At 28.4% G+C, this 27,618-nt stretch overlaps 2 protein-coding genes across 2 annotated transcripts; both read right to left on the bottom strand.

Moving 5' to 3' along the window:
• Window positions 1-6,649: 6,649 nt before the first annotated feature.
• LOC113386546 (DNA excision repair protein ERCC-1-like) lies at window positions 6,650-8,086 on the bottom strand. The gene is made up of 6 exons (XM_026624326.1): window positions 7,957-8,086; window positions 7,808-7,881; window positions 7,542-7,732; window positions 7,259-7,465; window positions 7,027-7,200; window positions 6,650-6,955 (listed from the first exon to the last, which is right to left on the bottom strand). The coding sequence occupies exons 3-6, from the start codon at window positions 7,713-7,715 to the stop codon at window positions 6,650-6,652; spliced, it is 861 nt and encodes a 286-aa protein (XP_026480111.1). The 5' UTR covers window positions 7,716-7,732; window positions 7,808-7,881; window positions 7,957-8,086.
• An 11,261-nt stretch (window positions 8,087-19,347) lies between these two features.
• Window positions 19,348-27,393, bottom strand: LOC113385444. Its single transcript, XM_026623296.1, has 5 exons — window positions 27,337-27,393; window positions 24,862-24,933; window positions 23,736-23,850; window positions 22,798-22,937; window positions 19,348-19,603 (listed from the first exon to the last, which is right to left on the bottom strand). Exons 2-5 carry the CDS (start codon window positions 24,918-24,920, stop codon window positions 19,513-19,515), a joined length of 405 nt encoding a protein of 134 aa, XP_026479081.1. The 5' UTR covers window positions 24,921-24,933; window positions 27,337-27,393; the 3' UTR covers window positions 19,348-19,512.
• Window positions 27,394-27,618: the final 225 nt, after the last annotated feature.

Below are 27,618 nucleotides of genomic sequence, written 5' to 3'. Positions count from 1 at the left end.
ACAAAAATTTAAACTTATCGTTAAAATTTTATAAAATATCTGATCATTTGATGTGCATATGTCTAATGATCATTTTTGACCGCCAAATGGCATTTTTTTTACTTTTTTCATTAGATCTCCGAAAATGCTAGACCTGCCTTTATAAAAATTTGATAAGTTCTTCATCTTGTTAATACATGTAAAATGTTTTTTTAATTATTCAAACCGAACGCTCCATTCTTTTAAAAACTGAGTTACCGTTTTTGGCACTTTTTGCCCCATGTCTTCGGAACGGCTAGACCTGCCTTCGCCAAAAACTTATCAGCACGTCTCCTTATCAATACGAATCGAATGTTTTTTGAATTATTCGAATCGCTTTACACACACGCACATACATCCATTTTTTCTAAAGTATGCCAAAATATTCAGAAACCTCTGAAGCGTAAAGATATATAAAAATTAACATTTTCGTTTTTTTGCGATTACTATAACTTACCCTACGGGAAGTTAAAAAAGATTTAATATTATTTTCAATCTTTGAAAAAAAAAATAGATGCATGAAATTTTTTATTTTTTTTGTAGTTTTAAACATTTTGAACTTTTTGTCAAAGAAATTAGGCTGCGTTAGCTGGGTGAAAACAAAATATCGAAGCGCGTAAGCGTCGCGTCGCTGTCTAACGGATAAACCTTGATACGAAACCGATAGAAATGTAAACAAAATTTATACTTATTATTAAAATCTCTAAAAAATATCTGATAATTTCATATACATATGTCTAACTATCATTTTTGACCGCCAAAAATGGCATTTTTTTTACTTTTTTTACTGCTAGACCTGCCTTCCCAAAATTTTTATTTTAATTTTTTTTACACACACATACATTTTTTCTAAGGTATGCCAAAATGTTCAGAAACCTCTGAAACATAAAGATATGCCAAAATTTTCATTTTAGATCTTTTTGCACTTACTATGAACTACCATGTTGGAAATTAAAAATATATATTTTGTTGAAAATTTTGAAAATCATAACTTTTTGAAAATTTTGACTATTAATATTTTTCCAAATTCCGAGTTAGAAGATAAAATTCGCTTAAAAATAAATTTCTAACGGTTTAAAAACTTGCAATATCTTGATAAATATTTGGCAAATTTAATTTTTTTTCAATTTTGGATATAAAAAAAAATTCAATAAGTTCTTATTCCCATTGGCTTTGAAATAAACGTGTTATAATTTATTTAAGAGTTCTAGGAATTTTTTGAAAACGTAAATATATGATTTTTTTTGACTTTATCATAAGTTCCTAAATATTTTTCAATTTTGGATATAAAAAAAAATTCAATAAGTTTTTATTCCCATTGGCTTTGAAATAAACGTGTTATAATTTATTTAAGAGTTCTAGGAATTTTTTGAAAACGTAAATATATGATTTTTTTCGACTTTATCATAAGTTCCTAAATATTTTGAGTTAATATTTAAAAATAACTTATTAAATTCGCGAGTAATCTTTGACAAAATTATAATATATTATATAAAAATCATACATTAGTAAAAACTGCTTTTTTTAATAAAGATAAAAAAAACAAAAAGCAAAAAAAACAAGTCTTCAATAAAATGGGATAATAGGCATCTGATAAAAGTTTTAATTTTCAAAATTTCAAAACATTAAAAATTTCAAACTTTTCAAAAAGTTAATTTTCTTTTGAAAATTTTAAAATTCTCAAAATTCTAATTTCGTTTAAAATGTAAAGATTTTTTTAAAAAAAATGAATTTTTGGTACGGGAAGTTCCAGCAATTTGTCTTAAGACACAAACTTCATATTTTTTCACTGTAAAGTGGGGTAAAATAATTTTAGAATAATTGTAAAATCCAAAAATAGACCCATAAATATTTTCCAAAAAAAATTTCAAAACACTCACCCAATATGTTTGTCCCTCAACTCGATGGTCTCTGTTTTTGACAATCGTTCCAGAGGAGATGCAGACATTTTCGCGCACTTTTTATTAATTTATTATCAACGAAATTAACAAAATATTTTAACAAAATAAAATACAAAACTTTCAATTACTACAAATCAATTATCATTTAACTAACGTCCACTTTGATTGAAAGTTGCAAGCAGACGAATTTCGCCGGGGCGCGCTCCATATAACCCGCGGGCGGAACAGACCTACGTCCCTAACGTTTTCGGGAGTAAACGGCGCGAACGTCGTACGAGAGTCAACGGGGACGTGTGCGTATTCTTCGCCTGAAACCGCACAGCTGATTTCTTGCGAATGTCAAAGATAGATAACAGACGTACGGGGGTAATAGACGGAGAGCCAATGACTAGAATGAGATTATTATTCAAAAAAAAAAGCTAGCTGTAAGTGGAATTCTGTCTTAAGGCAATTAAGGCATCGTGCCTTAAGGCAAATTGCTTTAACATTCCGTACCAAACATTATTATTTTTTTAAAAACGATTAACATTTTTGAAAAAAATTTACTTCGAAAAAATGAGATTTTTGAGAAACTATAAATTGGACAAAAAATTACTTTTGTTTAAAAACAAATAGTTTCTTTATTTTGATATATTTTGGAAGATCTGAACTTTTTTTCAAAGCAATCGTACTGCTTTAACTGCATAGAGACAAAATATAAAGCGCGTAAGCGCTGCGTCGCCGTCTAACGCGTAAACATTGGTACGGAACCTATAGGAATGTAAACAAAATTTATACTTATTGTTAAAATCTCTATAAAATATCTCATAATTTGATGTGCATATTTCTAATGATTATTTTTGACCGCCAAATGGCATTCTTTTTTACTTTACTAGATCTCCGAAACCGCTAGACCTACCTTCATGAATTCATCATTTCTCTCATCTCATCATATTCATCTTTCTCATTCAAATCGAATCTTCTCTTAAAAACTCAGTTACCGTTTTTGGCACTTTTTGCCCCATGTCTTTGGAACGGCTAGACCTGCCTTCGCCAAAAACTAATCAGCACGTCTCCTTATCAATACGAATCGAATGTTTTTTGAATTATTCAAATCACTTCATCCGTGTTCCCGAAATCGTAGACGAAAATTTGTATCCGAACACACACTTACACGCACATACGCACGCACACACACACACATCAATTTTTTTCTAAGGTATGCCAAAATATTCAGAAACCTTTGAAACGTCGAGAAGTGCAAACATTTCCATTTTCGACTTTTTCTGCGATTACTATAACTTGCCCTACGAGAAGTTAAAAAAAAATAGTGCGAGTAAATCGATTGAAGTAAAACTTTTTTGCTATTGTACGAGATGGCATTTAAGTTAAAAATAAATACATCATATAACAATTTTGAATAATGTTTATTAGTAATATGGTAACACTCGTGATGTACACATTTATTAGTGTCAACCAATATACACATTTATATAATGATAAATTATAAATTATATATTTATAATAGCATTAAAAATGTGTATAATATTTAAAAACAATAATATAATCAAAGTCATACTTTAAAGATGTCAAGATCGGTTTGTCATTGTAATTAGCATTTAGAAATGAATCTTTATTAGAGAAATAAAGTAATTGCTGATTATTTATTACCATTTAATCAAAAATTGCCGGCGATTTGGTGACATACCAATGATTCCGACTGGTCTTCCGTTTGACTTCAAACGATTGCAATTTCCAGTTCGCCTTGCTATGCGAATATATATTGCTATATGCGTTCGCAATGACAACTAACAAGTCGCAAGGCCAATCGCTTAGTGTTTTCGGAATAAATTTCAAATAGATTATTTAGAAAATCATTGTTTTTCACATGGGCAGTTATACGTTGCCTGTTCACAAGTTGGAAAACCATCCGCTTTGTTTGTGTTAACGTCAAACCAAAAAACAAAAAATGTGGTTTACCAAAGAGCACTTCAATGAAACAGATAATTTGCGGATTCACTTTCATTTACTTAGAGAAGTTCAACTAAAAAACACTTCATTTTTGTAATCGAAATGAATTCATTACTGTTGTGTAATAAAATCAAATTTTTTCTTTTCAAATATAAAACAAACAAAAAATTTCTTTATCACAAACTATTGTTGCGCTTGATCTCTTATTTAGAGTAAAAAATCTGAATATCAATTTATTCCTCATTATTTATAAAAATATGCAACTGTGTAATACTTAAAAACCATCATAAACGAAAAACATGTAGACTTCCTCTAAACATTCAAAAGTGTCTGAAATATAATTCTGGAAAAGATATATCTTCGGCATGATAGAATAAAGCTGTATTGCCTTGATATAATTTAATATCTATAAAAATGCAGAGAATTATTATGTTAAACAACGCCTAAATAAATATTGTTTACACAATTTCACTCATCATGTTGTGTTTGAAAAACTTCAGGTGATTAATAGAAGTAATTTATTTAACATACATTCATTCACTGCTTGTTTTTGAAGTAAATCTTCTTTTGGCGCGACTAGGGCGTAAATCCGTACAAATGCAACGGAAGTGCTAATAATTCGTCATTCGCTCTCGATGATATCATTTCTATACGGGCCGATTGTGATTAGTCGTCGCATATGTGAATAGAGATCTGTCGTTGTATGCGTACCGATATCAACAAGGAAATCGACATAGATAAATAAACATTTTAAAGTTACATCGTAGTAAAATCTTGATTCAATGAACAATGCCTGAAACAGAAGAATATTTTACCCTGTTCCTTGAAAATAATAAAACAAATTAAACATTAGTGCCATGTACTAAACGTAAGTTTATTGATTAGAAATTATTTCTATATAATTCGTAGTTTCTATAAATATTTGAAGTTATTAAAATGGAAAATATTTTTTAGGCAAAACAGAGATTACAGCTGTTCAAAGAGTGAGATTACATCGCCAGCGAAAAAGTAAAAAAAAACATTATTAATGTAATGTTTAACGATGAATGTATGTTAATTTTAATTACATGAAGTTCTTCAAACACAATTAAATGATGAGTAAAGTTGCGAAAATAATATTTGTTTAGGCGTTGTTTAACATAATCCACTCACTGTGTGAACGAATATTACTTCATTTCTCTAATGAAGATTCATTTCTAAATGCTAATTACAATGACAAACCGATCATGTTATATTTGAAGTATGTCTTTAATTACATTAATGTTTTTAAATATTATACATATGTTTAATGGTATTATGAATTTACTAAGACCTTTTACTAATTTAATTCAAAGAAAATATACAAATAACGTATGTCTTTTACCAGCGACTAGAGTAGAGCATGCGCGCCGATTATGAAATTCAATTTGACGTTTCTGGTTTTGTCAGAAACAGATAAAATGTTAATTTGACATGCACAAAACGAATGATACGAATCATGCATTGTTCGCATGATTTATTCTAGATAAATAATAAATGGATCATAAATAAATTTATTAATAGACGCACGTTAGAAAGGAAAACTAGTTTCGGGGTCGTTGGGATGGAGAACTTATTATTGTAATAATAAATGATTGAATATAAAAATATGCACAACTCTGGAATTGTTTAATAACTCTAATAACTTTGTTTTTCTTAGTCTAAACCAGGTTTTGTGCCCGTTTGAAATTTATACTAAAAACTAAATTTATACTAGCAAAAATGAGCTTGAACAAAAATTTAGAACAGGACATTTTTCTACATTTGTTTATGGAGGGCATTCCATAAATACTAAATTACGTTTTAATTAAAACTCAATAATTAAATGAATTGCAATGATTTATTAGACATTGCTTTTCAATAGATATATTTTAAACATACTTTTGTTTCTATATTATTAATGTGATGGCAACTATGATCTATCTTTGAGCAAGTTTGCTCCAGTTTAAATAACTTGAAAACTTTCCCAAGAACACTCTTTTTGAGTTAGCTTTGGAAAAACTAGATAAAATTTAGGACAATTTAATGCAAACTGTCTTTTAACCTTCAATATAAAATTTTGGAATAAAAGCCTTTGAATACAGCCTTATGCATTGTGCAAGTTTGCACTATATGGTTGCAGGACATGTTTCTACAATTATTTAAATAAATTAAAAACTTTTCCAAAAACACTCTTTTTTAGTTAGCGTAGGAGAAACTAGATAAAATTTAGAATTATTAAATGCAAACTGTCTTATACACTCCAATACAAAAATTTATTTAAATAACTTGAAAACTTTGTTCAGAACTCTTTTTTTCAGTTAGCTTAATAGAAACTAGATAAAATTTAAGACAATTTAATGCAAACTGTCTTTTACACTCCTATACGAAAATTTCAAATAAAACTACTTTAAACACAGCCTTATGTATTGTACAAGTTTGTAATGTATGGATTTGGGACAATTTTCCACATTTTTTCAAATAACTTAAAAACTTTTCCAAAGACACTCTTTTTTAGATAAAATTAAGAACAATTCCAAGTAAATTGTCTTATATAGTCTGATACCAAAATTTTTAATAAAACTAGTTTGAATACAGCCTAATGTATTGTGCAACCTTGCAATTGATTAATATTTTCCTACATTTATTTAAATAACTTGAAAACTTTTCTAAGTCTTCTAAGTCTAACTCTTTTTCACCTAACTTAGCAAAAACTACATAAAATTTAGTACATGAATTATAAAAAATAATTTATTTCCAAAGTTACAAAGTTGAATCCAACATCAATCCTTATTTTCCACAACATCCATCAAACATCGATCAATTTCCTTATCATCTAAAGCATTTGTATAAGCTCTTTTTAAATTAGGTTTTTCAGTTTTCTTAGGTGATTTTTTGCCAGGTTTTTTCAGGAACGGCTCATGCAAAGTTTTGTGCAATTTCATTGCTTTTCTTGTACCGAAACCAACACAGTCACATAACTTGCTTTCGGAAGCATTTATAATCTGTTCTAAACTTCCAAAAGAAGATAGAATGGTCATTGCGTCTGTTTGATTCACCGGTTTGATACAAGTCAGGGCACTAACAAGCTTAAAAATAATAAATAATAGTAATAAAAATAATTATAATAACTGAAGTAAATTAAAGTAACTTATTCTACCTTTTGGTGTGGATATTGTTCAGATTTTTCCATTATAATATCCGGGGGTTTAGTTTCAAACATTTTATACGTTTCAATAATTTTACCAGCTTCATCGTCGTTCCATGCCAGCATGAGGGTTAGATTTGCCAGTATGCATATTCTCGTTAAATTTTTTAGTAGTATGTGAGGCTCCTGCATAATAAAATTATAAAAAACTTGTATCAGCATACTTAATTAACGTATCATGTACCTGCATGTCGACAAGGACCAAAAGCACTCTCAATTCATAACTTTTTCCAAGTAACTTGAGACGTTCATGTATATAATCAGGTTTTAGGTTATGGTATTTAAGGGATAAAAACAAAGCACAAGTAGTTTTTCCCATTACATAATCTGGTATAATATCTTCAAACTCCCAGGGGACATTAGTTATCGCTTTTAGTATTGGATTTCCTTTCTAAAATAACAAATTTACCCTTGACTAGCCTTTATTAACTAGAATACATTTTTAGGTATTTGTTCATATATTTTACCTGTTTTGGTGAAACTAGAATGCAATGACTTTTATTAATCTTCGGCTTAGTACCAGTATCTTCTTTATCATTTGAATTTTCTGGTTTTTCAGTCTTTGTTTGCTTCGATGGACACGGAATGTCAATATCGCAATTTGCAAGTATGGCATTGAACGAATCCTCAAATGGGTCCATAGTTATTTATGTATGTTCTGCAAGAGGCTTTGTAAATTAATAATATTCACTTTGGCGTGGTTTATGAAGTTATAAATAATTTTGAATACAACCTACAATTTTTCCACAATAATAATTGAAATAATTTCAACTACATGTTAGAAGTAATTGGGCATTTATGTATGTTCTGCAAGAGGCTTTTTAAGTTAATAATATTTTCTTTGGCGTGGTTTATGAAGTTATAAATAATTTTGAATACAACCTACAATTTTTCCACAATAATAATTGAAATAATTTCAACTACATGTTAGAAGTAATTGGGAATAATCGAATTGTTTTCCATAAATAAACTTAAATTCATCTTTTATTTTAATTGTATTTCATTCAATTATAATAATATTTACAACTGAATTTAATTTGTTTTGTAATTTCTTTATTTTTGACATAAACATTTTTAAACCGCCATGAAGTATTTAACTGAAGTTAAAACTGTCAACTTGGAACTGTCAAATATTTCAAAATGGCGCGTAAAACTAAACTTCTAAAAGTAAACTCTTTTTTAAACTTAAATTTTTATTATATTTTATTTGTATTTCATTAATTTTGAATATTATATTTATTTATTAAATTATATTTATTTAATTTAACTTGTCTTGTAATTGGGAATGGAAGTTCATAAAAATGTCAGTGAAAAGCTATGTTACCAGTCTATATAAATATATGTTCTATGCTCTATGTTTAATTTCGATTGTAAATATTTTTAAAATGAACCAACAGTTTGTGTAGTCTGAGACTTAGTTGAACAAGTTCCTTCTATAATTGTAATAATAATTATCCATATCATAAATTTAAATAGATTTAAAGTTAAAGTGTGTTTTTTTGTGATTTAAGAAGTAAGAACATAATAATTATTTTCATTTTAAGGAAAAGTGCTAGGCATAATTCTAAACAAATATTTAGTTTATTTATTAAACATTTATTTATTTTTATGTTTATTTTATAAACATTTTCCACACGTTGTGATATTGATTTAAGTCCAAAACAATTTTTAATACATACATTTGTTGCTTTAAACATCAAAATTGAATTATATTGTGAAGTTAAAAATGTCAAACGTCAAACAATAAACGTCAAAATTGACGTCGGCTTAAAAATTTCTGTTGTGACAGGTTTATTTACAAATGTGTTTTAAATTTGTTAATTAATTAAATAAACGTTTAATAATTAAGTGAATAGCTCAGGGTTAGTTCATCTTTTCTTACTTTTTAAAACCATTCAAAATCAGAAATATTTCAAAAAAAGGTAACAAGGAAATAAGTTTTTGTATTTTTTCTCTGTTATTAGTTCATTATTAGTGTATTAATTTTTGTTAAGAATAGTTAATATAAGTTGTTATTCTCAATATCTATATCAAAAATGACGCAAAAAAATATATGCTCGTTTACTCTTTTGAATCATAAGTGCCATTAATTAAATGTTACAGAAATATTCAGGAAGTTTGCACAAAATTAAATTACCTATAATTAACTTCCCGTAGGGTAAGTTATTGTAATCGTCCAAAAATCGAAATCGAAATTTTTTGCATTTCTCGACCTTTTGAACATTTTGGCATACCTCAGAAAAAATGGATGTGTGTGTGTATGTATGTATGTATGTATGGATACAAATTTCCAGTCACGTTTTCGGGCGCACGGATCAACCGATTTGAATGGTTCAAAAAACATTCGATTCCTATTGATAGGGAATAGAGCTGATCAGTTTTTGGCAAAGGCAGGTCCAGCCGTTACGGAGACACAGAGCAAAAAGTGCAGAAAATAAAAATCGAGTTTTTGAGAGAACGGAGTATCCGATTTGAATGATCTAAAAAACATTTAATTAGTAATGATTGGGAGAAGTGTTTATTAGTTTTTGGCAAAGGCTGGCCCAGCCATTTTGAAGATACGGAGCTAAATGTGCAAAAAATGACAATTTTTGAGAGAACTAAGCGTCCGATTTAAATGATTTAAAGAACTTTCTGCTTATCCTTAGAATAAATATTTATTCTTATTACAGGTACTTATGCCCTTAAAGGAACAGGAACCATAAAATCTGGGTCTCCCCTATACTAAAAGAAATTTATGATCAAGAACTCATTGGACAAAATTTTTGGATGATTTTTTATTACGCCAAGGACGAAATTCTCCTGTTTGATGAGCTTTCAGGGCGTGCACCACTTGAAAACAACAAAAACTTTGGTTGCAACATCGGAATTTTAGCAAAAAAATAGATTTGTTTCACTATTTTGGAAATATTTTGACTGATTCCAAAAGATTTTCGGACGCTGATTTCAAAAATGCTATCTATTTTTGGATAAACCTACATATACCCCGCGAAAAATCGAAATCTTTGGTTGCAAAATCGATTTTTTTAAAAAAAAAGTCGGCTTTTTTTCGCGATTTTCAAAATGTTTTGATTGGTTTTGATTGATTTTGGGACGCTGATTTCGAAAATATTATCCGTTTTTGGATAAATCCACATACATCCCCCGAAAAATCGAAATCTTTGGTTGCAAAATCAAAATTTTACTAATGAAATGAAATTTTTTTTCGCAATTTTCAAAATGTTTTGACCGATTCTGATAGTTTCCGAGGCGCTGATACCGAATGTGGAATCAGTTTTTGGAAAAAAAATTCTTCTGCCCTTGGTACCAAATTGAAGTTTGAAAAATTGCCAACTTTGAAGCTGATTTTAACTATGAAGACGATGATAAATTTGCAATTTTTTTGCTTTGGTATAAAGATTGTACTTTAGTCTACACAAAGCATTCATTAAAATTATCAATTTCATTCATTAAGTGCCTTAAAATTGCATTTGAAAGTCACGATTTTGGCCAATTTTGGCTGCTCCTGATAGACTGTTAATTCATCGGAAAAATAATAAGATTTTTAAATTACACCAAAGTAGGTTTGGTTTACTGCTAACCAGGCGTAAATATAAATTTATTAAAAATTATTCTTCTACTGTTTCTTATCTTATATATATATATATATATATACATATATATATACATATATATATATATATTTATGCATATATATTATGTCGATTTTTGTAATACTGACACTCAATAAATTTAATTATTTATTTATATATCTTTTTTATTTACACAGTTAGAAAAATTATTGAATTTAATTTTTTTTTCAGATAAATGAGGTTCGAACTTACGACCCTCGAACTGTTACAAACCTAAGCCGTATCTTTACGACCTCGGCCATTTGTTCACTCGAAATGCCACATTTTTAGGAAACTTATATCTTTCATTTTACAAATAAGACTTAATATTTTTAGAAATAGAAAGCGGTTTACAAGAACTGAATGGCCGAGATGGTTAAGTTACCACTGCGGTTGCTCATTGCTTCTCGGTTCAAATCCCGAAGGTGCTTGAAAAATCGAATGCGTAGTTTTTCATAATTATCAAATATTAGTTCAAAATATTAAATTCAGGTGGCGCATTTCGACCTTGACACTTAGAATATTTCTGAAAAAGAAAAAACGAAAAGAAAGGACCAAAAAAAAAACCCCTTAAGTCCCAGGTCAATTTTTCTCTTTTCTGCTCAGCGTTGAAACTTTTTTATGTTTTTTAGTGTTCCCTCACACCAATTCCCAAAACCAACACTCGAATGAAATGAGGTCCACGTTGAAGTTTTCACAACGAGAAAAAATTACTGGGACTTAGTTAAAATTTTTAACTTTGTCCCAATAAAATTTTCTCGTTGTGAAATATTCAATGTGAGAGCCTCATTCATTCGAATGTTGGCTTTGGGATAATACAGCATGCATAAATAACTCGTCTGTCTTAATTGAAAAGGTTTCAGAAAATTTGGACTTAGAAAAAAAAAATTATCTGAAAGAAAATTTGGACTTAGAAAAAAAAAATATCTGAAAGAATAATAATCAAAAAATTTGGACTTAGAAGAAAAAATTATCTGAAAGAACTTAGAAAATGAAAATTATTCGAAAAAATTATAATCAGAAAATTTGGACTTAGAAAAAAAAATTATTCGAGAAAATTATTTAATTAATCGATGAAATGAAATCATATGAATCGAATTAAACTCGTTTATACGACTTGATAAAACATGTGAAACCTTTACAATTAATCGAGACAAAAAAACAAATATAGCTGACTTGAATAATATACAAATTATTGGAAAAAGCCAAAAAAAGAAATTTAATAAAACTTGTAAAATGAAATAAAAAATGTCAAAAACTTGAACATTAAAAACTTCAAAACTGTTATAAAGCTGATTGTTATCCTTTAGAAATTGAGTTAAATAATTTTTACAACTTTAATCGAATAATAAACTTGTAAACAAAATTACATTTTGTCTAATCATTCAAGTCAACTCTTTGAAACTTTGATTGTATGTCTTGATCAAAATTGTTTTTAGCAATAAAAGAATAAAAATCTATCATTTAGCTATGCAGCGATATAATTGAATAAATTTAAAATAAAACTACGGTAAAAGACTTTTAAAGCTACATTTAATTAACAATATGGTAAGTCGTATTAAATATTTGAAAGATTTTGATCAAAACCACACAATCGTGTTATCCATAAATAAGAATGTTCATGCAGTCAATATCGCTTGGGGAAAACACATGATTCTTGATACTGGAAATGTCAAATACAAATACAAATATTTTTTCTGTATAATAATGAACAAGAAGTGTAATAAAAAAGAGATTTTTGTAACAAGGTAAATTTGCAACTTGTAATTTGTAACAAAATAACATCAATTTAGGAGTTACCTAAGGTAAGGTGCTAGGGTCCCTTCAACAAATAAGTAATCGAAGCATACAAAAAACTATATTAGTTTACTTATCATTTAGCAAAAAAAATTTAATATATAAGAATTCTGAATTCCACACAAAATAGTGTTATTTATAGAATAAAAGAATTTCTGAACGTATTTCTGATTCCTGAGAAGTACAAACTTTTTTCTTTTATATTGATTTGAAACATTCATAAAAGGCACTTGTATAAATAAATAAAAAAAAACTGAATCAACATGTTTTCCCCATAGCAAATGAAATAAGAACAACATCTTTTACACATATGTCTGCCAAATTATTTTAAAATCTTTCATTAGCATAATGAAAAATAGTTGTTGATAAATTAACAAAAAAAAATTGTATTTTATGTATTAAAAATTATTAAAGTACACCTTATTAAAAAAATGATATTGACTCAATTATTATAATATAAACAATATTTTCAGCAGATATATGTATACAACTATATTAATAATGCACGAGCCAGAAGATATTCCACTAAAATATATACAGGCTGCCTTATAAATGATATCGGATAACAAACGGACAAGTTCTCAAAAAATCTTCCAATCAATTTTCATTTATTCATTTCATTTAATGTGAAATACAAGCATTAAATACATAATTAATAAGAAGTATTATTATTTAAAAAGTAGCATGTAATACAAAGTCGGTCAATAATTGTAAACTCTGTTCAGAAAATAAATTATAAGTAATATCTTTTTATTTATTTCTATCCAAATCATAGTTTTATTGAAGATGACAAACAATATTGTATCGAAATAAAGATTTATAAATCAAATCTCAAAATAAATTATTTGATGTAAATGCTTTACATTAAGAAAAACTTAATGCATATGTATATGCATTGTTTTGATGTTGAGATATATGAGTAAGTTCTTGTGGGGCGATACATCAAAAAATAAAAAGCAAAGATTTATAAATTAATCTTTAATTCCAAACGTTTCAACATTCAATTTAATGTCATCATCAGGCCTCTGCTCAGCAACTAAAGCCTCGGAGCTTGCACATTTTACAAGTCGTGGCAGAAATTATTTAGTTTTACTCACATTTTTGTTCAAATAAAACTATCATTTTTCTTTTTACATCTTACAAAAAGTGATAAAAATTCATAGTGTGGACAAGTTAGATGTATAAATGTTAGTGCAAATTTCTAGTGTTGTGTACACATCTTAGATGTAAACTACCAACGTTAATATCCATTGATGATGACATTAAATTGAATGTCGAAATGTTTGGAATTATATATTAATTTAGAAATCTTTGCTTTTTATTTTTGTTCTTGCTCATATATATATATATATATATATACTTAATGATTTATATATATTTATATATAATAAAATATTTCATTAATTATTATATTAATATTATTCATTCTTTATTTTTTTCCTAGTAATTTATATTTATATTGTTCAATTAAGTAATATATTTATATATAAAATTTAATTATTCCGTAAAATAATCTTTTTTAATTATATATTAATATATTTCATATATATTTATATATATATTATATATAATAAAATATTTATATTATTATTAATTATTCCGGTTATTTAATTATATATAAACTATTTAATTACCAATAAATTGTTGTCGGTAAACTTAATGATTTATATATATTTATATATAATAAAATATTTCATTAATTATTATATTAATATTATTCATTCTTTATTTTTTTCCTAGTAATTTATATTTATATTGTTCAATTAAGTAATATATTTATATATAAAATTTAATTATTCTGTAAAATAATCTTTTTTAATTATATATTAATATATTTCATATATATTTATATATATATTATATATAATAAAATATTTATATTATTATTAATTATTCCGGTTATTTAATTATATATAAACTATTTAATTACCAATAAATTGTTGTCGGTAAACTTAATGATTTATATATATTTATATATAATAAAATATTTCATTAATTATTATTTGAGTCAAATTAGTTTCAAATCTTTTAGTTATTCATAATTTTTTCTAAAAAAATGTTTTTCTCTAATATGTTATTAAGTTTAATTTTTTAAAATAAATTTTTGTTGAGTGTTTTTGTCCTGTGGTGTGTATAATGTTTCTCTATGCTACAATTAATCTATATTGTTGTTTATATTAGTAATAAAATTTTCAAATTGTTGTAGTTGCTGAATGATGACACGCATCTTGTGTCGAAACGTATAAATAAAAGTATTTACACTTTATACCTTTTTTATTTCGACGAATGGGCTGCTAGTTACTTTGAAATATATATATATATATATATATATATATATATATACATATATATATATAAGTTAAATATTGAATATTTAAAACGCTATAGGTGCAACAGATATGGTACTTTAAATGCCTGTATATAATTCCAGAAGAATATTCTGTGACTCGCTTTGTATAAAACATGCTTTGCACTTACATTGTTAGAAATCCTTTGCAGCATCAGTCAGAACACAAATCCAGGACTTCAAGCACCACTGGAGCATCTTCCAGAAATCTCAAGTACTCGACACAAAATCACTACTTTAGAACCACTACATAACTTTAGTCTTTTACAAGTTTATTTGACATGTTGCAATTGTCCGAGTAAAGTCTTTGCACAATACACCACACACGACTTATATTAGAGACTTTCGTGAATTTAGAATTTGATAATAACAGATATGAGGTGGAAGTACCTACAAGTGTAACCTACAAAAACACATATATAAATTAGACTATTGATAATTGCATGTATATAATTAAAGGATACATTGACGCTGTAAATGAATTGTTTAAATATAAAATTGATTCAAAATTGAGATACTTATCAAGCTATTTAAGGTACACCTGAATAATGTATATAATTAAAGGATACATTGGCGCTGTAAATAAATTGTTTAATTATAAAATTGAGATATTTATCAAGCTATTCAAGGTACACCTAGGAAACTTCCACACATATCCATTTTTTCGGCTTTTAATTAACGTTTCACGATAGATTTATTATATCAAAATGATCTATTAAATTAATTACACGTTTTGATGCATAAATTAATTAAAATTAATCAAGGATTTAATTAAAAACTCTTAATTAACGCTACCACATGGTAATTCGCGAAAATATCTTTGACAATCGAAGCAATTGAAGTTAGCACCATGTGTCAAAAAGCCTGTGGCCACTTGTACAATTTAAAGCGCGAAATTCAAATAGAAATTTAAAACATTGTGAAATTCACCTATTTAAATATACGAGGTCTGTTCAAAAAGTACCCGGAATTTTCGTTTTTTCAAAAAATATTTATTTATTCGTCTACATTAATGTGGTCCCCTTCAAAGTAGTCCCCCCCAGATATAATACACTTATTCCAGCGTTTTTTCCAATTTTCGAAGCACCCTTGATATTCACTTTTTGATATGTCCTTGAGCACTCTCAGCGATTTTCTTCAATCGAGGAAAACCGCCGTCCTTTCATGGGTCTCTTCAACTTTGGGAATAGGAAAAAGTCACACGGAGCCATATCTGGTGAATTTTTGCACTTTGCAACACTTTATTCATTTTTTACGCAAAATTTAATACAAATTCTTTGACTTTTCAATTCTTCCATTGTAAAAATCGCCGAGCTCAGAAAAACACGTCGAACCTTAGCGACTACCACAGACAAAGTAAACAGTGAATATAGCTGAAAATTTCATCATACTTTAGGGGCATGTATACCAACACAATAAAAAAAAAATTTTGACAATCAGACACTCCAGACCCGCGAAATTTAATTATTAGTAATTCCGGGTACTTTTTGAACACACCTCGTATATGGTAGAAGGCAATGTGTATAGTCTTTGGATATGTGATATGAATATATACGGTAAAAAAAGCAAAGTCTTTAGATATGTGATGGATAAATTTTTATATAAAAAATTGTAGTTTTGAAATATGTTTTTTACCGTATACATTTATATCACATATCCAAAGACTATACATTGTGCCTTAAAATCATAAAAGATAAATGATGAGAATATGTAAGAAATATGAATTTGAAAACAAATATTTTATTTTATTGAAATATTTCAAAATGATATTAAAAAGTGCAAATAAATCAATTAATTACTGTCTTTCTAATAATCACAGTAACTCTTAAATAGGATTTAATTGTATTTCAAAGTAATAATTGTGTTTTCTTCCTGCAAAAGAAAAATTCTGATTGCAATTACTGATTTTGAATGTAATCAACTGTAAGTATAAGTAACATCAACTATTTCATATAATTCAGAATGCTATGCTTATATATTATATATTTTTGCTAATAGCTCAATAAATGTTAAATTAAAGTAGTTGTATCGACCAGAAAAGTTTGTAACTATGTTTTTGGAAAATCGTTCTTGAGGTTATTATAAAATATTTAAACAGTCAAATTTCTCAAAACGTTGCGTTTATATCCTGCTTATATGCTTTATCTTTTTGAGGCAAAATGCCACTCACGCCTAGTTGCATAAATCAAAATAATATTCATAATCAGTAATTACAATATAAATTTACATATTCAAATATTTACCCATTTTTTTTCGAAATTTTTCTAAATTTCGAATTTTTTTTAACTTGCCTAGTTAAACTTTCTTGCAAACCACACATGTATAAAATACAATATACATCATATCGAATTGAAAACTTAATAATTTTACATTGAAAAATTTGTCGCTTTGTGATATTATCATAACAATCATTTATTTTATATAATGTACATAAGTTTGGCTTGACTTTTTACTATTTACAAAGAATATTATTACAAAGTATTAATTACCATTAAAATCCTACACATTTTGAAACTACTAAATATTTAGTCAAAAGGCAACGAGTATATTTTATTTCAAAATTAATTTTCTAAAACTGAATTAATATACAAAAACTGTTTCGTCTCTAATTTTACCATCTATACATATTTTACATACTATTATTCACATACATTTTATTACAACAGTTTCTACTTGCTATTGAGTAAAAATTACTGTCGTTGATTTATATATGATCAAATATTTTTAACAAAATATAACTATAAAAATTGTTTTTATATCTAGATATTTAGAATTATCATATTATAACAAAAATATAGGTGTAACAATAATATATTTTCATTTGTGATGTTCAATCAGAGAATCAAATTTTTATTCTATAATACAAATAACTATAATAATAGAAATACTTGATGAAATATATTTTGTATCGTTAGATAAAAATTATAAGTTACGTATATCAGATCATAACTTTCAAAAGACAGAAAATTTATTAATGTGGCATATCATATATTTTGAAACAGTTATTAATTTATATATATACATATTTAACAATTTGTTGCATTTGAATAAAAACATAAGAAAGAACAAAGTCCTTTTAATGGAAGTTATTAACATTAAAAACTCTTATAATTTTTTAAATGAATAATGTCGATCTTGCACATTATTTCCGGATAAAAAATAATACATAATAATAATAATAATCACCTGACCGTTTATAAATAGATTTTTCGTGACTTCATCACTGGAAGGGGAGTACTGTGGCCGTACTAGGTTGCCACAGTACTCCGCTTTGATACTTAGAGCAACAAATGAGTTATGACGGTTTATAATCATTGTAATTCAACAATTTTATCATCGGATCCAAATACAAGAGATTTATTGTGACTTCATCACTGAAAGGGGAGTACTGTGGCGGTACCAGATTGTACTACCTTTTAAGATCTAGAGCAACAAATGAGTTATGACGGTTTATAGACAAACATTTTTATTAAAAAAGATGAGTGACAGATTTTTTGTGATTTCATCACTGAAAGGGGTGTACTGTGGCGGTACTATATGCCAGTAATTTATATGATGTAAAAAAGAGTTATGACACTATTATATAATTTTTTTAAAATCCTTTGAACATTTTTGCATACTTTAGATAAAATAGAGATATGTGTGTGTAATCTTTCGTCGACGATTTCGAGAGCACGAATCAACTAATTTTAACGAATCAAAAAACATTCGAATTCTATTGATGGGAAAATGTGGTAATTAATTTTTGGTAAAGGCAGGTCCAGCCGTTTCGGAGATAAGAGGCAATTAATGCAGAAAATGAGAATTCGTGTGTATATGTATATATAATCTTTCGTCGACGATTTCGAGAGCACGGATTAACCGATTTGAATTATTCAAAAACTATTCGATTCCTATTGATGAGGAGACGTTCTCATCAGTTTTTGGTAAAAGCAGGTCCAGCCGTTTCGGAGATACGAGACAAAAAGTGCAGAAAACCTGAATTCGTGTGTGTGTGTATATATGGTCGAGTACAATCTTTCGTCGACGATTTTGAGAGCGCGGATCAGCCGATTTGAATGATTTGAAAACCAGTCGATTCCTATTAATGAGGAGACGTCCTCATCAGTTTTTGGTAAAGGCAAGTCCAGCCGTTTCGGAGATACGAGGCGAAAAGTGCAGAAAATCTGAATTCGTGTGTGTATGTATATATGTACGGATACAATCTTTCGTCGACGCTTTCGAGAGCACTGATAAACCGATTTTGATGATTCAAAAAACAATCGATTCCTATTGACGGGTAGACGTGGTAATTAATTTTTGGCAAAAGCAGGTCCAGGACAAAAAACACAAAAATGGCAATTCGGTTTTTGAAAGAACGAAGCGTCCGATTTGAATGATTCAAAAAACATTTTATTTATACTGAAGAAACGAAGACCTGATCACAGTTTTGGCAAGGCATGTCCAGCCATTTCAAAATAACAAATTTGAATTTGAATATATTATTATATCCCGGAATTCAATGCAAGATCACCATTATCCATTATCCATTACTACCCTACAAATCACAATTTCGCAATCATCTTATCCTTGTTTAAAATCCCTCGACTTCGCCAAATCGAAGTCTTCGTCCTGCTTCGGTACCTTTTGCCTATCTCCGCCGCCGCCTCCGTCGTCGTCGTTTTCTATTTCGTCGGTTTCCGGTCAGATTTCCTCGCGATAGTCGTCGTCTTCCGGAATGGGAGTCACCGGAGACGGAAGCGTGTCGTCCAGGATCTCGGAAATGTCATCGTACCTATAATAAAGAAATTGAATGAAATCCTAGTAATAATAATAGAAGTTGTCATACGATGAGATGAGGGTTTTGAATTTTCATTCACGAGAGAACTAGCTGTAAGTGGAATTCTGTCTTAAGGTTATTAAGGCATCGTGCCTTAAGGCAAATTGCAGGAACTTCCCGTACCAAAAATTATTATTTTTTCAAAAACGATTAACATTTTTGAAAAAAATTTACTTCGAAAAAATAAGATTTTTGAAAAACTATAAATTTAACAAAATTACTTTTTTTTGAAAAAAAAAATTTTTTTTTAATAAAATTTTTTTGAAAAGAAAAATGTTTTCTTTATTTCGACATATTTTGGAAATTCTGAACTTTTTTTCAAAGCAATCGTACTGCTTGAACTGCATAGAGACAAAATGTCAAAGCGCGCAAGTGCCGCGCCGCCGTCTAACGCATAAGCATTGGTACTGAACCCATAGAAATGTAAAAAAAAATATACTTATTGTTGAAATCTCTATAAAATATCTGATAATTTGATGTGCATATGTCTAATGATCATTTTTAACCGCCAAATGGCTTTTTTACTTTTTTCATTAGATCTCCGAAAACGCTAGACCTGCCTTCATGAAAATTTGATAAATTCTTCATCTTGTTCAAATCGGACGCTCCGTTCTCTAAAAAACTGAGTTACCGTTTTCGGCACTTTTTGCCCCGTATTTTCGGAACGGCTTCGCCGTTCAAAACTAATCAGCACGTCTCCTTATCAATACGAATCGAATGTTTTTTGAATTATTCAAATCGGTTGATCCGTGTTCCTGAAATCGTCGACGAAAATTTGTATCCGCACATACATACACACACGCACATACATACACACACACACACACATACATCCATTTTTTTTAAGGCATGCCAAAATGTTCAGAAGCCTTTGAAACGTAAAGATATATAAAAATTTTCATTTTCGATTTTTTTGCGATTACTATAACTTACCCTACGGAAAGTTAAAAAAACTGGTTTAGTTAATAGTAAAAAGTTAATAATGATGATGTATGAGTCGTCGGTATGGTCAAGTTTGATTTGAGAATGTTTGCAAATGCAAAAGATTATTTGGGAAACTATTGTGAGCAACAAATTCGGGACTTTTATTTGGTTTTTACATAACTCACAAATTTTATATAAAAGCACCCTTTTTCAGTTAGATAGGGTGAAACTAGATAAAATTTACTACGATTCCATGTCAACAGTTATATACACCCCGATATAAAAGTTTTGAATAAAACGACTTTGAATTGATATTTCATTTTTTAGCAATTAATTAATTTTTTTTAAATTTATTTATTTATATATATACATCATTTTCATATCTCAGTAAGACGGAGATGCCTGGTATGAGAGATTAGAATACAGTTTTTATATTTTATATATACATTTCGAACAACTCACAAATTTTATATGAAAGCTCTTTTAGTTACACAGGGTAAAACTAGATAAAATTTACTACGATTCCATGCCAACAGTTAAATACACCCCGATATAAAAGTTTTGATTAAAACGACTTTGAATTTGATTTCTCATTTTTTAGGAATGAATAGAAAATTCGAGGCATTTTTTTGGTTTTTGTCAAACAACTCATAAATTTTATATAAAAGCACCCTTTTTTAGTTAGATGGGGAGAAACTAAATAAAATTTACTACGATTAAAGTTTTGAATAAAACGACTTTGAATCTGATATTTCATTTTTTAGCAATTAATAGAAAATTCGGGACATTTTTTGGTTTTTGTCCGACAACTCACAAATTTTATATGAAGACATCCTTTTTTAGTTAGATAGGGTAAAACTAGATAAAATTTACTACGATTCCATGCCAACAGTTATATACACCCCGATATAAAAGTTTTGAATAAAACGACTTTGAATTTGATATTTCATTTTTTAGCAATAAATAGAAAATTCGGGGCATTTTTTGGTTTTTGTCAAATAACTCACAAATTTTATATGAAAGCACCCTTTTTTAGTTAGACAGGGTGAAACTAGATAAAATTTACTACGATTCCATGCCCACAGTTATATAAACCCCGATATAAAAGTTTTGAATAAAATGATTTTGAATTTATGAAGGCACTCTTTTTTAGTTAGATGGGGTGAAACGAGATAAAATTTACTACGATTAAAGTTTTGAATAAAACGACTTTGAATTTGACATTTAATTTTTTAGCAATGAATAGAAAATTCGGGACATTTTTTTGGTTTTTGTCAAACAACACACAAATTTTATATGAAAGCACCCTTTTTAGTTAGACAGGGTAAAGCTAGATAAAATTTACTATGATTCCAAGCCAACAGTTAAATACAGCCCTATTAAAAAAACTATGTTTTTTTAATACTGTGTTTTTTTAAACTACTACTTCAAGGGTCAAAATTTACCTTAAGAGTCTTTGTTAACATAAACTTTGGAGACAACTATTTATTTTAGGCTTACAGCTTATTTTGCAGGACATTTATACAATCAGGACAATATAAAAACAACTCTTTCTTAAGAGTTTGCTCTCAGAAACAATAATTTTTTTGGTTTTGTAATATTTGTAGCTTTGAGACAGCTTGCAAATATTTTTTATAAAACAACGAAATAATTATCATTACCAATATTTTTATTAAATTTTAATTGATTACATTTTTGCAAAGGCAGGTCCTGCGTTTTTGAAAATGCTGATAAAATTTGGCATTTGTTAATCATTATCACAGAATCATATACAAATAGAATTATTCGAAAATAGACAGCTATGCAGGTATAAAGGTAGATAGACAGTTAGACTGGTAAACAGGTAACAAGTAGAAAATAAGACTAATGGGACAATTGTTATGCCAATGCTATCTTATGCTTATTTTACATCGATAACTGCATCACCAAAGATTATATTATAATAAGTTTCTTCTTCTTCCTTGCTTGTTTATATATGAAATACGCCTGATCGCTCAGCAAATAAATAAACTTTTTCACAATTTTCACTGCCAATAAACAAGCATAAGATGCCATGACACCGCCATTTTATGAGCTCTGTTATGGCAGATTTACCCTATAAATCGGCTGATAGATTTATAAACTAAAGTAAGTTGTAGACAGGTAAACAGGTAAACAGTTGAACTGGTAGATAGATGGATACGAAAACAGGTAGATAAATAATTCCTGTCTAAATTGTAACTTACCTCTCTAAATCTGCATCAGGTATAGTTTGAGGTAAAAGAGTGTCCCTTCGACCCCTGGTGGTCGCCCTGCAGATTTCGAAAAGATGACATACAGCTAAAACTATCAGCATACCACCAGCGACTGGACTTAGCCACAAACCCTAAAAAAGACACAAATTATAAAATGAATATAATCATGATATCAAATATAAAATAAAATATATAGAGACAGATTCTGCCGCATAACCAAAAAATGTTATGGCAAGGCAATTTTACGCTCTCTAACTTCCATACATTATGCTACAGAATCATACTGAATACTGTCAAAATATCAACAAATACATGTCAAAATGTCATGTATTTGCTGTGCATTCAGGCGTTTTATACAAACTGCAACGCCACTCGAATGTTATGAACCGGAGTCAGAAACACCCTGTTATCTAAAATAGTTTTTTGGCATTTGTGCGGTTTCTAGGTTAGGTTTCTATCTGACGCCTGACTGCACAGCAACCACATGGATTTTGTCCATATTTTGTATGGGAAGTTCTTCGTAACATAGCCTTGCTATAACATTGGTCTGTTCTGCAGCAAAATCGGTCCCATAATCATGTTTTGTTATGAAAATATCAAGTATTCCACCATTTTACAATCCTGATGTCAATTTTTGATGAAACTTGCCAAGACACTTAGTGCAGTTTTTTTAAGAGGAAGGCTTCTCAAAAAAACAATTTTGAAAATTTTAAATTCATACTTGAACAAAAAATCTTAATCTTAAAACTTGTGGGGCAATTGTGTCTTTTATGAGTTGAGAGCTCATAATTATCAAACTACGTGGCATATTCTTTTTTGCTATTTTTTCCCATCAATACTATCACTCCGTTTCGATTTGAAGTTGAATTCTGGGACACCCTGTATATTAATATTCGATTTATTTTATATTATAATGATTTTATATTTACCTGTGGCCAAACTATGAGTGCAACTCCAATTGCAACATAAGGTGGAGCCAATCTCCAGCTTCCTAACAAATTACTTGATTTGTCCCAACAGCTGATTAGGCCATTGTATTCATCTCTGAAATAAATAATAAAATGGGAATACTCAGTTCGAGTCCTGGCACTGACATAGAAATATCATTTGATTTATTGGATTGAAAATAAAAGAGTTAGGATTGTTGACTAGCTTAATCAGTAACATGTCCGATTCATACTCGGTTCGAGTCCTGGCACTGACAAGGAATTGTTATTTGATTTGTTGATTTGAAATTAAGTAAAATTTAGATAGTTGGATAGCTCAGTCAGTAGCATGCCCGACTCCCTGACACTGACATGGAATTGTCGTTCGATTTGTTGGATTGAAATAAAGTAGAATTTAGATTGTTGAATAGCTCACTTATTAGCATGCCCGACTCACACACCAAAGATGATACTTAGTTCGAGTCCTGGCACTGACCAAGGAATGTCATTTGATTTGTTGAATTGAAATTAGGTAGAATTTAGATTTTTGAATAGCTCAGTCAGTAGCATGCCCGAATCACGAGCCAGGGATACTCAGTTCGAGTCCTGGCACAGACACAGAATTGTCATTTGATTTGTTGAATTGAAATTAAGTAGAATTTAGATTGTTGGATAGCTCAGTCAGTAGCATGCCCGACTCACGAGCCAGGGATACTCGGTTCGAGTCCTGGCACTGACCAAGAATTGTCATTTGATTTGCTGGATTGAAATTGAGTAAAATTTAGATTGTTGAATAGCTCAGCCAGTACCATGCCTGAATACTCGGTTCGAGTCCTGGCATATACTTTAGATTGTTCGTTTATGATAGAGTAAAATAAGAAGTTCTACACAGCAAAAGCTTGGATAATTATAGTCTCAATATAATATAAGCTAAATATTATATTTAGAATATTATTAAGGCAAAGTTAATAAAGAATAACAAAAAATTGGCATTATTGGTAACCAATATTTATTCTTGTAATTTTAGTTTTGAGAAACAAATGATACCCATGCATATAAAAATTAAATTACTTAAAAAATTAATGAATTAATTAATATCCAATTAATAGAACTTTTAATAATTATTTACCTGAGACATATTTGTAGAAACAACGTAACGCACCACATCGTTTCTAAGAATAATATCATTGCAGAAACAACTCTGAAAAAATACATTTTTTTGTATCAATAGTAAATAATTTATGGAGTTATTTAAAATTATTTAGTAAAAAAATTACAATGAATAGATCAAAAAGAATTTTAAAAATTAGATTAGATTTTTTGATTTAGAACATTTTAAAATTTTTGATTAATTGAATTTTACATATTCTAACTTCATAATTTTTTGGACTTCTCGAAAGATAACACGAGTGTGATACTCTAACTTCTGATGAATAGTTGGCAAAGTCTTTATTTACCAAAAACGACTAATACAGCAAACCATAAAATCTAAAAGTTTGACCTCGTTTTCCTCTATTATCTTATCAACTGGCGTTTTATAATGTCATTTTGAAAAATATGAAATCGTAAATGAACTTGCACCTATCTCCGGGAGATCTTATTCTTCATTCTGCTGCAGAAATAGTTTTTTCTCTATTGTATGTGTGTGTGTCGTTTGACATTTTCACATTTTCACATTTTCCAAGGCAGTTATTTATAGTTAGGTTTTACTGCCTCCTGTCCGAACTTTAATAAGATATCTGGAGAAAATCAGGAGAATCACGTAGATATAGTGAGGATGTTATCGTAAAATTGGACGGAAATTTATTTTAGTCTACGGTGAAATTTATGGCCGAAAATACAGGTAGATACGAGAACAGGTCATCAGTTATTTAAAATACTACATATGTAAAACTTAAGATTTTTTGCTAGTCGGTGAAAAGTTTGCCCTTTTCTGCTAATTCTAAAAAAACTGTCTGGTGGATTTTCTCGCGAATCTAATATAAAATCATCTAATTAGAAGAAAAATGTAATTTTTTTCGGTCACGTTTCAGCCAAAATTCTGAGATGATTTTGAAAATTCTATACGTTTTTTTTAAACCAACGCTGTAAAGAATTATAGGCCTACGAAAAATAGACATACTGAAAAATTTATGTAAAGTTACAAATGAGAGTTATTGCAATATACCTAATTTATATTCATTTGAAAAAAAACATAATTTTAGTGACTGTGGTGAATAAAAATAAAAATAAATAAATAAAAGCAAAAACATAAAAATATATTATTGAAATGTTATATTCTATCCATATTAGCAAAACTAGCTAATAATTTATTCAAAATATTTTAAAATTACAATTAGACAAGTGGACTAATCGCATTAACTTATTTCTAATGATGACATCGTTGGCCAATGACGAATTAGTATTTGGCGTAACGCATTTCCGTTGCGTTTTCTCTTAGCTATCCCGTAGTCGCGCTAATAATTTTACTAACTAATTTAATCCAATAATTAACTATATTAATCTAATAATTAACTTATTTCTAATGACGACATCGTTGGCCAATGATGAATCAGTATTGGCGTAACGCATTTCCGTTGCGTTTTATTTGAGCTACATCGTTGTCGCGCTAATAATTTTACTAACTAATTTAATCCAATAATTAACTATATTAATCTAATAATTAACTTATTTCTAATGACGACATCGTTGGCCAATGATGAATCAGTATTTGGCGTAACGCATTTCCGTTGCGTTTTATTTGAGCTACATCGTTGTCGCGCTAATAATTTTACTAACTAATTTAATCCAATAATTAACTATATTAATCTAATAATTAACTTATTTCTAATGACGACATCGTTGGCCAATGATGAATCAGTATTTGGCGTAACGCATTTCCGTTGCGTTTTATTTGAGCTACATCGTTGTCGCGCTAATAATTTTACTAACTAATTTAATCTACTAATTAACTGTATTAATCTAATAATTAACTTATTTCTAATGACGACATCGTTGGCCTATGATGAATCAATATTTGGCGTAACGCATTTTCGTTGCATTTTTTCTGAGCTACACCGTAGTCGCACTAATAATTTTACTAACTAATTTAATCTAATAATTAGCTATATTAATCTAATAATTAACTTATTTCTAATGACGACATCGTTGGCCAATGACCAATCAGTATTTGGCGTAACGCATTTCCGTTGCGTTTTCTCTTAGCTACATCGTAGTCGCGCTAATTATTTTACAAACTAATTTAATCTAATAATTAACTATATTAATCTAATAATTAACTTATTTCTAATGACGACATCGTTGGCCAATGACGAATCAGTATTTGGCGTAACACATTTCCGTTGCGTTTTCTCTGAGCTACACCGTATTCGCGCCTAAAGAAGTTTTAATTTAAAAATTATTATTTTTGTGATCTTTATATTAAAATTTATAAATTTTGTATCTAAACCAAAAACTTACTATTAATAATATAAAATTTATAAAAAATAAATAAATTTAAAACATAACGAAAATAAATAAATTAAAAAGATAATACAAAATAAATAAATTGATTAGATAATGTAATAACAAATTTATTTATACTTTTAAAATATTTTAAACTTACATAATTAATATGCCTCCATTATGTCCATGTACTAAAACATCCACACCGACTCCACAAAGAACTGAAATAGAAATTTATTTTTTAAATTTATTTTATTTGTATTTATGTTTATTTATTTATATTTTGGATACAGCATTAAATTTAGTAGTAACAGAAAATAAATTATCTTAATTGAATTAATCCGGTAATAAGATATTTTCAGTAGGAATTTCATCATCAAAATATTTTTTGATATCGAAATTGGCAAATTCAGAAGTATCGTAGAAACTTTGGGCTTTTAAA

Source organism: Ctenocephalides felis, unplaced genomic scaffold (assembly GCF_003426905.1).
Source record: "Ctenocephalides felis isolate EL2017-DRISC unplaced genomic scaffold, ASM342690v1 CF-g0.4_SCAFFOLD_03571, whole genome shotgun sequence".
Lineage (NCBI taxonomy): Eukaryota > Metazoa > Arthropoda > Insecta > Siphonaptera > Pulicidae > Ctenocephalides > Ctenocephalides felis.
Note: the sequence above shows the minus strand (reverse complement) of the source record. Positions and strands in the feature narration are given on the sequence as shown.

Excerpts from the sequence above, each read along its gene's own strand:
- LOC113386546 (XM_026624326.1), bottom strand. The coding sequence starts at position 7,715 with ATGGACCCATTTGAGGATTCGTTCAATGCCATACTTGCAAATTGCGAT. Across the intron at positions 7,466-7,541 it reads TTCTAGTTTCACCAAAACAG|AAAGGAAATCCAATACTAAA; the intron begins GTAAAATATATG and ends TTGTTATTTTAG. Across the intron at positions 6,956-7,026 it reads AACAATATCCACACCAAAAG|CTTGTTAGTGCCCTGACTTG; the intron begins GTAGAATAAGTT and ends ATTATTTTTAAG.
- LOC113385444 (XM_026623296.1), bottom strand. The coding sequence starts at position 24,920 with ATGATATTATTCTTAGAAACGATGTGGTGCGTTACGTTGTTTCTACAA. Across the intron at positions 23,851-24,861 it reads TTTCTACAAATATGTCTCAG|AGATGAATACAATGGCCTAA; the intron begins GTAAATAATTAT and ends TATTTATTTCAG. Across the intron at positions 22,938-23,735 it reads CACTCATAGTTTGGCCACAG|GGTTTGTGGCTAAGTCCAGT; the intron begins GTAAATATAAAA and ends TGTCTTTTTTAG.